The sequence below is a fragment of the Cervus elaphus genome, chromosome 10, assembly GCF_910594005.1.
Source record: "Cervus elaphus chromosome 10, mCerEla1.1, whole genome shotgun sequence".
NCBI classification, from domain to species: domain Eukaryota; kingdom Metazoa; phylum Chordata; class Mammalia; order Artiodactyla; family Cervidae; genus Cervus; species Cervus elaphus.
In genome coordinates, this window is record NC_057824.1 from 39,169,756 (window position 1) to 39,182,513 (window position 12,758).

Below are 12,758 nucleotides of genomic sequence, written 5' to 3' on the forward strand. Positions count from 1 at the left end.
AGAAATAGAAGAGTTAAATAGACCAATTACTAGTAAGGAGATTGAAACAGTAATCAAAAATCTTTCAACAAACAAAATCCCAGGACCAGATAACTTCACTGGTGAAGTCTATAAAACATTCAAAGAAGATTTAATATCTAATCTTTTCAAACACTTTCAAAAAACTAAAGAGGAAGGAAAACTTCCAAACATTTTATGAAGTTAGTATTATCCTGATAGCAAAACTAGACAAGTACACCACAAAAGAAAGAACGGAAGGAAGGAAGAAAGAAAATTACAGCCCAGTATCACTGATGAATATAGATGCCAAAATTCTCAACAAAATATTAGCAAACCTAATCCAACAGTACATTAAAAGGATCACACACCATGACTAAGTAGGGTTTTATGGATCACAGCAAACTGTGGAAAATTCTTAAAGAGATGGGAATACCAGACCACCTTACCTGCCTCCTGAGTAATCTGTATGCAGGTCAAGAGGCAACAGTTAGAACTGGACATAGAACAACAGACTGGTTTCAAATAGGGAAAGGAGTATGTCAAGGTTGTATATTGTCACCCTGCTTGTTTAACTTATATGCAAAGTGTATCATGCAAAATGCCAGGCTGGATGAAGCACAAGGTGGAATCAAGATTGCCAGGAGAAATATCAATAACCTCAGATATGCAGATGACACCACCCTTATGGCAGAGCACAAAGAAGAACTAAAGAGCCTCTTGATGAAAGTGAAAGAGGAGAGTGAAAAAGTTGGCTTAAAACTCAACATTCAGAAAATGAAGATCATGGCATCTGGTCCCATCACTTCATGGCAAATAGATGGGGAAACAGTGGAAACAGTGAGAGACTTTATTTTGGGGGGCTCCAAAATCACTGCAGATAGTGACTGCAGCCATGAAATTAAAATCACTTGCTGCTTGGAAGAAAAGCTATAACCAACCTAGACAGCATATTAAAAAGCAGAGACATTACTTTGCCAACAAAGATCTGTCTAGTCAAAGCTATGGCTTTTTCAGGAGTCATGTATGGATGTGAGAGATAAAGAAAAGACAAAGCTGAGCACCGAAGAATTGATGCTTTTGAACTGTGGTGTTGGAGAAGACTCTTGACAGTCCCTTGGACTGCAAGGAGATCCAACCAGTCCATCCTAAAGGAAATCAGTCCTGGGTGTTCATTGGAAGGACTGATGCTCAAGCTGAAACTCCAATACTTTGGCCCCTTGATTAAAAGAAGTGATTCGTTAGAAAAGACCCTGATTCTGGGTAAGATTGAAGGCAGGAGAAGGTGGTGACAGAGGATGAAACAGTTGGATGGCATCACCGACTCAATGGACGTAAATTTGAGCATCTCCAGGAGTTGGTGATGAACAGGGAAGCCTGGTGTGCCTCAGTCCGTGGGGTTACAAAGAATCAGACACTACTGAGTGACTGAACTGAACTGAACTGAATTCAGGGATGCAAAGATGATTCAATATCCACAAATTAATCAATGTGATACAACAGAATGAAGGATAAAAATCATATGATTATCTCAGTTGATGTAAAAAAATTGCTTTTGACAAAATTCAGCATTTATTATGATAAAAATTCTCAACAAGATTGGTATAGAGGGAACATACCTCAAACACAATAAAGACCATATACGAAAAGCTCACAGCTAGCATTAAACTCAATGGTGAAAAGCTGAAAGCATTTCCTCTAAGAGATCAGGAACAAGACAAGGATGCACATTCTCACTGCTTTCATTCAACATTGGAAGCCCTAGCCATAGCAATTAGGCAAGGAAAAGAAAAAAATCATTCAAATCAGAACAGAAGAAATAAAAACTGTCACTATTTGCAGATGACATGATACTACATATTGAAATAGAAAACCCTAAAGACTCTATCAAAAAATTGCTATAACTAGTAAATGAATTCAGTAAAATTGCAGGATACAAAGTCTAATATACAGAAATATGTGACATTTCTATACACTAATAACAAACTATCAGAAAGAGAAATAAAGAAAATAATCTCATTTACAATGGCATCAAAAAAGACAAAATACCTAAGAATAAATTTAATGAAGGAGGTGAAAGACACTGAAAACTACACAACACTGATGGAAGAAATTAAAGAAGACGCAGACACACAAAAGGAAGACATTCCTTGCTCATGGGTTTGAAGAACTAGTATTCTTAAAATGTCCACACTACTCAAAGCAATCTATAGATTTAATGCAATCCTTATCAAAATTCCAATGGCATATTTCAAGAACTAGAAGAAATAATTCTAAAATGTGTATGGAACCACAAAAGATTCCAAATAGTCAAAATCATCTTGAGAAAGAAGAACAAAGCTGGAAGTATCATGCTCCCTAGTTTTAAGTTATACTACAAAGCTATAATAATCAAAACAGTATGATACTGATACAAAAAGAGCCACATAAATTAATGGAATAGAATCGAAAGCCCAGAAATACACCCATGCATATATGGACTGTTAATCAATGACAAAGGAGTAAAGATATAGAATGAAGAAAGGACGGTCTCTCCAATAAATAATGTTGGGAAAACTGGACAGCCACATGCAAAAGGATAGAACTAGAGCACTGTATTACACCATACACAAAAATTAACTCAAAATGGATTAAAGACCTGATTATAAGACCTGAAACCATAAAATTCCTAGAAGAAAATACAGGCAGTAATCTCAATGACACAAGCCTTAGAGATGTTTTTGTGGCTCTGACTCCAAAGATAAGAGAAACAAAGGCAAAAATAAGTAAATGGGACTACATCAATCAACAAAGCTTACATACAATAAAGGAAACCATCATCAGAATGAAAAGGCAACCTATTGAATAGGAGGTGATATTTGCAAATCATACGTTTTAAGGGGTTAATATCCAGAATATATAAAGGACTCGTACAACTTAACAACAACAACAACATAAAAAAGGATTTAAAAGTGGGAAGAGGACCTAAATAGACATTTTTCCAAAGAAGACATACAGATAACCAACAAGTACATGAAAAGATGCTCAGTATCACTAATTATCAAGGAACTGCAAATCAAAACCACAAAACTGCAAATCAAAACCTCCTCATACCTGTTAGGATGGCTACTATCAATAAGACAAGGGATAACTAATGTTGGAGAGGATGGGGAGAGAAGGGAATTCTTGTACACTGTTGGTGAGATTGTAAATTGGTACAGTCACTATGGCAAACAGCATGGAGATTCCTTAAAATACTAAGAATAGACTGCTAAATGACCCAGGTATGCCACTTCTGGGTACTTATCTGAAGAACATGAAAACACTATTTGAAAAGCTATACGCACCCCCATGTTCATTGCAACATTACTTACAAGAGACAAGATATGGAAAAAAAAAAACCCTAAGTGTCTGTTGATGAATGAATAAAGATGTGATATGGTACATATATACATGGAGTAATATATGTACGATGTAATGTACATGAGAGGACCTTGAGGGTATTATGCTAAGTGAAAGAAGTCAGACAGAGGAAGACAAATACTGATGACTTCACTCATATGTAGACTCTAATAAACAGAATAAAATAAAAACAAATTCACAGATATGGAAAGACTAGTGGTCACCAGAGTGCAAGATAATTGAAGTGTGGGTGAAATGGATGACAGAGGTCAATTTTATGTTAACGGATGGGAGCTAGATTTATTTTTAGTGTATACAGATATTGAACCACTATGCTATACACCTGAAACTGATATGATTATAAAAAGAAAAGAAGACGTGAGGTTTAAGTAATTTTCCCCAGATCACACAACCAATAAATGCTGGAGCAGGATTTAAGGCCGGGCAGCCCTGCTGGCTTCCGCAGTGGCTCAGTGATAAAGAACCTGCCTGCAATGCAGGAGACGCAGGACACTCGGGTTCAATCCCAGGGTCAGGAAGATCCCCTGGAGGAGGGCATGGCAACCCACTCCAGTATCCTTGGTGGAAAAATTCCGTGGACAGAGGAGCCTGGTGGGCTACAGTCCATGGGGCACAGAGTCAGACATGACTGAAGCGATCGAACGTCACACACAGCCCGGCTCCAACATCCATGCTTCATGCTGCTACCCACAGTGCCCTGCTTGCCCTGCTGTTATCAGCCACCTGCCCCCAGAAGGCTTAGGCAATTCCAGGCCTTCCTGGTAACAGACCTAGAGAACCACTGGGAGTTACGAGGTGATGGGCATTTTTCTAACTTGTCCACGATCAGAAGACTTTGTCTCTCTTTAATTTCCTTCCAGGCATTTCACTGCTTGGCTCAACACACATTAAGAACTGAGCTCTTGAGATTTCATGCTTGTTAAGCTGGTCGTGCTAAAAAGGAGAGTTGCTTAGAAATTTTAAATTACTCATTACATAGAGCCAAATCCCACAGCCATGCCCTTCAGGAAAGGTTTGGGTCAAGCCCTCCAACAGTGCTTGTAGAATGAATGACTGCCCAAGTTCCTCCCTGGGGCTGGAATCCTGCTGTCATCATCAGACAGAGCCTGGAAATCCTTTTGTCCAATGGAGTATCTCATTGTAAGGACATCTGCATTTTGGAAATGTCATTATCGGGGCTCAGTTAGCTACAGGTGAATGAAATCTCATCAGTCCAGTCTGAGCAGTAAGGGGGTGTTATTTGAGAAGCCTCTGGCCCTTCAAAGACAGGAAGCATCACATGGGATTGAAAGGAGGAGCCAGAAAGCCAGCAGGCACCAAGGATGCTTCTCCTAAACTCTCCAGGACTGCTGGGCCCTCCCTCGGCTTCTCTGCAGGTCCGTTTTCCCTCACTGTTCCTCCTGAGATCAGTTTTCTCAACTCTGTGCAAATAGCAGGAAGTGGCCTTGCAGTCTCTCTCTCTGACATGAGTGAAGTGAAGTGAAATTTGCTCAGTCATGTCCGATTTGCAACCGCATGGACTATCCAGTCCATGGAATTCACCAGGCCAGAATACAGGAATGGGTAGCCTTTCCCTTCTCCAGGGGATCTTCCCAACCCAGGGATCGAACCCAGGTCTCCCGCATTGCAGGTGGATTCTTTACCAGCTGAGCCACCAGGGAAACCCCAATTCCAAAGACAGAAGCTGATTGGTTGGCTTGGGTCAGATGGCCCCTTCTTGTCCTATCAGCTGTGGCTCTTCACCTAGAAGAAACGTGGCTCTGTTGCATCTCACTATGTGCTTTTTCACTTCCCCTTTTAGTAGCAATTAGTGCCGACCTCAGGGTTTCCTCGGTGGCTCAGATGGTGAAGAATCCACCTGCAATGCGGGAGACCTGGGTTCGATCCCTGGGTTGGGAAGATCCCCTGGAGAAGGGAAAGGCTACCCATTCCAGTATTCTTGCCTGGAAAATCCCTCGGACAGAGGACACGGGAGGGCCCCACTTCATGCAGTCGCAAAGAGTCGGACGTGACTGAGCAACTAACACTCCATGGTGGTGCCGGTGGTTTTTATAAAGTGAAGTTCAGAACGTTGCCGTTCATGTTAACCTCCGCCAAGGAATGGTTTTGAAGCTTCAGTCCCGTCATCTCATATTGGTCCCTCCCAACCCGTGTTGACTGCAGATGAAAGCAGTAGCTTTCTGTTGTCCGTTCAGATCTGCGGGGAGGAATGTTGACGGACAGGACGAAGCACTGATCCCAGCAGTTGCCCGGCTCCCAAGGACTAACAAGTCGCCTGTCCTACCGCAAACAGAGGGAAACTTGGCCCCAGCCTGCTGTCACATCTGAGAGGTCCAGGGCGAAGCCTACACCTCTCCACTTTTAAAACCCAGTCGTCCCTCTCTACGGGAGAGTGGGTCAGAAAGCAGACACGGGATGAAAGCCAAGTCCTGCCTTTCTCGCACACCCCAGCAGAGAAAGACGCGCTGAGTTCCTGACACACAGGACTTTCGGCGCTTTCTCCTTCCATGCCCTTGAAGACCAGCCCGGCCCATTCATTTCAGTCAGTGGAAATCAAATCACAATAAACTGAAGTGGTGACGATCCATATGGGAAGTTCCTTGTGCCAGATGTTAAGCCTCACGCCTGGAGGCAAGGATGGAAGGGACTCCTGGGGTCTTGTTAATGACAGATGAGAAGTGGGGGGTGGTGAGGAGGTGCAGGAGGACTGACAGGTGGAGGGGGGAGTCCCTCGGCCTCCAGCCCTGAGCACAGGGGGGGACGTGATCATGGTGCCAAGCCCCCATCCCTCTACTGACATATACTTAGGAGCACGTCCAGGCACCGGTTCTGTGCCAGGCCCTGGGATGCAGCAGGGGAGAGGGCAGAGAAGGCCTCTCCCAGAAGGAGGGTGTCTAGAAGAGTCGGTGTAGTGGGTCTCTGGGGCAAGAGCGCTCCTGGCAGAAGGGCACCGTAAGGGCAGAGTCTCTGAGGCCAGGAGAGACTTGTGTGGGTAGAATGAAAGGCTGACGTGGCAGGAGTGGGATGCTCATGGAGAGAAGGGTGGGAGGTGAGGCTGGAGAAGTCAGCTGAGGCTGGGGGCGGGGTGTCACACTCAGGGCCCTGGGGGCACAGTGAGGGGTTAGATCATCTTTATTCTCAGTATCGTAGTGAAAAGTGTTAGTCGCTCACTCTATGAGACCCCATGGACTGTAGCCCGCCAGGCTCCTCTGTCCATGGAATTCTCCAGGCAAGAATAGTCAAGTGGGTTGCCTTTCCCTTCTCTGGGGGATCTTCCTGACCCAGGGATTTAACCCAGGTCTCCCACTTTGCAGGCAGATTCTTTACCATCTGAATCACCGGTATAGTAGAAATAATGCCAATTAGAGGATTTGATCAACTCCACTTTAGATATCTGGAGTTGGAAGTGACAGAGTGGACATGTCTGGATGTTCCAAGGGACCATGGGGATTGAAATTTGGTACCCCAGGGAGAGAGGCCAGAACTTGGCTTATGACAGTGAGCGGGGCCTGCACGGGAGCCAGGAGCTGGATGAAGGGAGTGCTGGGGGAGGGCAGGAGGGGGCTGAGGCATTCTGGTGCAACCCGAGTTAGAACACCGGGAGGAGCGGAGGGCACTGTGACAGAGGCCCTGTCGGCAGGGGAGAGTGGCGAACCAGAAAGAGATGTCTCCTGAGCTGGTGGAGGGCGCACCCAACTTGCCTGGGATGTCAAGGAGGGACAGAGGACAGAGAAAGATTGTGTGCTTGGCGTCATTGTGTACGTGGATAAAGTTGCTTCAGTGGAGGGGTGGTGGGAATTACAAGACTCTTATGGATGCAAGGTACAGAAAACCACCGGGGGTTTGACTTCAGGCATGGCTGGATCCAGGGGATCATGATTGTCATCAGGACTCTCCAGCTTTCAGTTCACATGCACCCACTTCATTCCCAGCCACGCTCTCCTACCCCCACAATGTAGCCAATGGCCACTGACCACTCCACCCCTCCATCCTACCAGCTCAGCATGCACGCATGCTAAGTCGCTTCAGTCACGTCCGACTCTTTGCAATCCCACGGAGTGGAGTCCACCAGGCTCCTCTGTCCGTGGCATTCTCTGAGCAAGAATACTGGAGTGGGTTGCCATGCCCTCTTCCAGGGGACCCTCCCGACCCAGGGATGGAACCTGGGTCTCTTACGTCTCCTGCAGAGGCAGGCCCATTCTTTACCACTAGTACCTCTGAGGAAGCAGCACCAGTTTAAAGAGAGCCTTCTCCTTTCCCATCGCTCCTTTCATGAACCCAGCTTGGAAAGGTGCTGTCAGCATTCACCTGAGCTGCAAGGCCTAAAAGTAAGGGGTACCCAAAGAAAAATCGGGATTTTTGTTCCGACGAGAAGTGGAGCTTGGGCTGGCATAAAGCCACAGCTCTGCACAGAGGAGCTGGGTTACAGGGGGTAAAGAGAGGGTGGTGGTCAGGAGGAAGCAGTGTCTGCAATGAAAGGAGGGAGAAAATAGGACGGCAGTTGGAGGGAGCCACAAGATCAGGTCAGCTTCCTTTTTCTTTCAGGTAGGAGAGATTTATGCATGTCTGCAGGCAGAGAGAGGGGAGATGCCAGTGGGGAAGGAGTGATTGAAGATTCTGGAGAGAGGAGATAATTGATGGAGTCAGGCCCCCTAGGAGACAGGCAGAAAATGGAGTACAGGGCAGAGGACGAGATGAAAGGAGAGAAAACAGAATGCCAGTGTCGTCAGCTGCTGTTTTTCCAGAATGACACCCTTAGATGTCAGTTAGCCATGGCTTAGCTGGGGGGGCCGGCCACTGCTGGATGCACACGCGCAGGCTTTAATATCCTACAAGGAGGAGGGCAGGGCCTTCAGAGCCACCCCCTGAGGGCCAGGCCCCTGTTCTCCACATGCTCCAGACATAAACTCGGCTCTTGGAATCAACTTCATCACAAGTAGAAGTAAATTCCCTACCTTGTAGTATACCTGGGTCGTTTGGCTTTTTTAATATAATTTTGTCCTTGATTATAAAAATAACACATGTAGGGAACTTAGAAGAGAAGATGTCAAAGAAGAAAGTTCAAGTCTTTCCTACTCCTCACCCAGAAGTGATATTAACACTTTGGGACATGCTGCCCACACTAGAGGCCACATATGAAATGGCATATCTGGCTTTTTTTACCCCCCACGTAACATTCTTTCACAAGCCTTCCACCTGCCATTCGGCAGTCTTTGAAAAACCCCGTTAGAGTCACGTGGCTGTGACAGCCTCCAGAGTAGACCCTGGGGTTGCTGACTCAGACGCCGCAGGCAGCCGCATCGCTTTGGGTCGGGTGAGTTTCTGAAGCGGGGATGACTTCCGGCAAAAGTTCTCCCACAACCGAGGAATGTTCCCTTGATTTGCACGGTCGTCGCATTTTTAGAAAATCCAAAGTATATCGAAAAAATACTTGTCTCTTTGTAAAACAATAAGTTTCCAGACTTGGGTGACCACAAACAGTTTTTTTTACCAACCTGAACGGTGCCTGAGACAGGAGACCAGACTCTGTGCCTGGACCATTCCTAGTCGTATCCCTGGCTCCACCCTTCAAGTATCAACAGGGCCAGTGGGCATGGAGACAGCCAAAAGCATCACACCACCCACTGGTGAAGAATCGGGGGAAGAGATAGGGAATTTGGGGTAAACAGGTACATACTGCTATATTTAAAATGCATAACCAACACGGACCTACTGTATAGCACAGTGAGCTCTCCTCAATGTTATGTGGCAGCCTGGATGGGAAGGGAGTTTAGGGGAGAATGGGTACATGTATATGTATGGCTGAGTCCCTTTGGGGTTGATTTGGAACCGTCAAACATTGTTAATCAGCTGTGTTGTTGTTTAATTGCTAAGTTGTGTCCAACTCTTTGCGACCCTGTGGACAGTAGCTCACCAGGCTCCTCTGTCCAAGGGATTTTCCAGGCAAGCATACTGGAGAGGTTTGCCATTTCCTTCTCCAAGGGATCTTCCCGATTCAGGGATCAAACCCATGTCTCCTGCATTGCAGGTGGGTTTTTTACCACTGAGCCCATGTTAATTGGCTACACGTCCATGCTAAGTCAATTCAGTCGTGTCTGACTCATGGACTGTAGCCGCCAGGCTCCTCTGTCCATGGGGATTCTCTAGGCAAGAATACTAGAGTGGGTTGCCATGCCCTCCTCCAGAGGGTCTTCCTGACCCAGAGATTGAACCCTCATCTCTTACGTCTCCTGCAAGGGTGGGCGGGTTCTTTACCACTATTGTCACCTGGGAATTGGCTATGCTCCAATATGAAATAAAAAGTTTTTAGAAAAACACCCACGGTTTCTAGAATATGCCCCGAGGGTGACCCCCACCCAGCTGAGAGCCGCCGGATGAGACAAGGTTTAAGGGTCCCCGCTGCCTCACGCACCATTAGTGGAGTTTCACCCCTCCTGTGTCCTTCCTTCCAGAAGACACCTGGTCCACCCGGATGCCGCCACGGCCCCGGTGGCACAGTGAGCAGGAACACACCTTGCATGAATCGTGGGACTCTCTCACGGCCTTCGACCGCTCCCACCGGGGGCGCATCTCCAACATGGAATTCCAGGGCGACATCCTGGACGAGTTCCTACAGCAGCAGAAAAGCAGCCGGCAGAGCGACCAGCCGCCCCCCTGGAAGGAGGAGAAGCCGGAGCCTGTGAAAGGGCAGGACCACGGCTCCCTGGAGACAGACGATGGGGGTGACTTCAAAATCCCCGTCCTGCCCTATGGACAGCACCTGGTCATCGACATCAAGTCCACGTGGGGGGACAGGCACTACGTTGGCCTCAACGGGATAGAAATATTCAGTTCCAAGGGGGAGCCGGTGAGAGTCGAGAACATTCAGGCCGACCCCCCGGACATCAATATCTTACCGGCCTACGGGAGAGACCCCCGCGTGGTCAGCAACCTCATCGATGGGGTGAACAGGACCCAGGACGACATGCACGTCTGGCTGGCCCCCTTCACGCCGGGCAAGTCCCATTCCATCTCCATGGATTTCGCACAGCCTTGCCAGGTCGCCCTGATCAGGATCTGGAATTACAATAAATCACGGATCCATTCCTTCCGGGGCGTGAAGGACATCACGATGCTGCTAGATGCGCAGTGCATCTTTAAGGGAGAAATTGCCAAGGCCTCCGGAACCCTGACGGGAGGTACAGTATGGCTGTAAGAATGTCCTCGAAGCCCCTACCCGCTACTTGCTGAGGCTCTGATATATCCCTCTGCTTTCCTCGACCTGGCCCTATTCTTGCCTTTTGCAGCGGGGTGTGCAAGAGCTAGCCTTACTGAGATGCCTCCTCTGGGTACCAGCCTTGCTTAGCTTCCTAGGGCCTGAGTCTGACGAGGGGAATCCTTCCATAAGTGACTGATGGAGAGAGTGTTCTCGGGAGAACCTGTAGGGCAGGGAGGGGTGTAGGATGTGGAAGGGTCAGGGGAGAAGCTAGAAAGGAAGCTTTTTCAGGGGAAGCCCAGCCTCAGCTTGATCCCAAGGGGAGCTCGGGAGTGTAAATTTCAGGATCTGTCCTGCGTAATGGCAAAGGAGCAAGGCTTTGGAATCCCCAGGCTCCCCTGGTTGGGGGACGTAGCTCCCACACCCTTCCAGGCAAAGCCCCCTACAAGGACCAGCAAAAGATCCGTGTAGGGCACCAGCAGGATCAGCTTCAATGCCTGGTGCCTTCGAAACATCCCTTATTTCATGACAGATCACAGTGATCCTCATTAGATTATGCTAAGGCACTCAGCTGTGTCCTACCCTGTGGGGCCCCCTGGACCATAGCCCGCCAGGCTCCTCTGTCCATGGGATTCTCCAGGCAAGAATACTGGAGTGGGTTGCCATGCACTTCAACCAGGGAATCTTCCCAACCCGGGGATGGAACCCAGGTCTCCTGCATTGCAGGCAGATTCTTTACTGTCTGATCCCCCAGGGAAGCCACCCTCATTAAAACAGGTGCCTTCGTTAAATCTATATGGTTCTTACAATCCATGAATTCCATTTGCAAAGATGTAAAGAAGAATAAGCCTCAGTTACTCAAATCAAGACTTGTTAGCGGGTTGGGATTTTCCTAGCCCAGAGATTGATGGGTTTAGGTTCCCGATTGCTCATCGTTGGGATGTGCGATGAGCTGACTTTTCCGTCTTCCCGGTCCCCCTGTCAGCTCCAGAGCACTTTGGCGACACGATCTTATTCACGACCGACGATGATATTCTCGAGGCCATCTTCTGTTCCGATGAGACGTTTGACCTGGACGTGGAGAGCCTGTGCAGCCTGCAGAGTGAGGAGGCGCTGAGGAGGCCCAGCACGGCCGATGGCCAGGGGGAGGAGAGGCCATACACCCAGGCCGGCTCATGGGCTGATGACCGGGTAGGACTGGTGGTGAGGGGAGCGGTGTGGGGGGCAATGGGGACGGCACCCCAGATAGATTTCTGCTCCTGACTCAGAGTAGAGCAGGAGGAATGAAGATGGATGTCCCGTAAGCTGCTGGTGCTCCTGTTTTGACATTTCCCATTTTTCTGCTTCATTTTTTGTGCTGTGTGTCGTATTTCATTCTCTAATTATTTTTTTTTTTTTAAACCAAAGTGAAGAAAGTATTCAAATTTTAATCAAAGCTGGGAAAATCAGTTCTGTGTCATCTCTGTAATTTAGAGGTTGGCAGTCTCGGGGGAATTTTTGCTTTGGGTTGTGTTTTGATCACTCACTGTTTTTTTTCTTTTTCTTTTTTTTTTTTGATGGAAGGGCTGCAAATGCTTTTAATAGGTGGACTTGAGAATTAAAATAATGATGATCCTGGCAGTCACTTCTTGGGCATATGTCGTGATCAGTTGTGGAGCACTTGTCTTGGTGTTTAACCCTCCTCACAGCCCTTGGAGTAGAGATGATTAATAATATCCCTATTGAGGAAACCAAGGCTCAGACAGGCTAAGGGACCTATCCAAGGACACATCATGAGGGAGTAACAAGGCTTGAACTTGAATGCAAGACTCTACCAAGTCTGTGCTTTTCTTTTTTTCAAATATTTATTTATTTTGTTTATTTGGCCATACCAGGTCTTAGTTGCTGCATGCGGGATCAAGTTCCCCAACCAGGGATCGAACCTGGACCCCCTGCATTGGGAGTGCAGAGTCCTAGACCCTGGACCACCAGGGAAGTCCCAAGTCTGTGCTTTTAATGGACTAGTTATCGAAAATGAAAGATGACCTTCAGGACAGGGATCAGCCCAAGTCAAAGACCAGTGGTCAAGGTGAAGAGATGCCAGGGTCTCCAGGAATGTTCTTGAGGCCATAGGAGAAAGAGGACATAGTTAAAGAGGGTGGGGACAAGAGTGGAAACAACCAAC

At 47.3% G+C, this 12,758-nt stretch overlaps 1 protein-coding gene and 1 non-coding gene across 8 annotated transcripts in view; one reads left to right on the top strand and one right to left on the bottom strand.

Moving 5' to 3' along the window:
• LOC122701544 (katanin interacting protein) overlaps positions 1–12,758 on the top strand; it is a 228,563-nt gene that overhangs the window by 186,923 nt on the left and 28,882 nt on the right. For 6 of the 7 annotated variants that reach the window (XM_043914569.1, XM_043914573.1, XM_043914572.1 and 3 more), the window contains 2 exons: positions 9,852–10,577; positions 11,580–11,785. In XM_043914569.1, the coding sequence (XP_043770504.1) occupies positions 9,852–10,577; positions 11,580–11,785 (932 nt within the window). The remainder of the gene's footprint in view (positions 1–9,851; positions 10,578–11,579; positions 11,786–12,758) is intronic. The other variant, XM_043914575.1, reaches the window with a different exon arrangement.
• Positions 12,496–12,568, bottom strand: TRNAG-CCC. The gene has a single exon. It is a non-coding gene; the product is annotated as a tRNA-Gly (tRNA).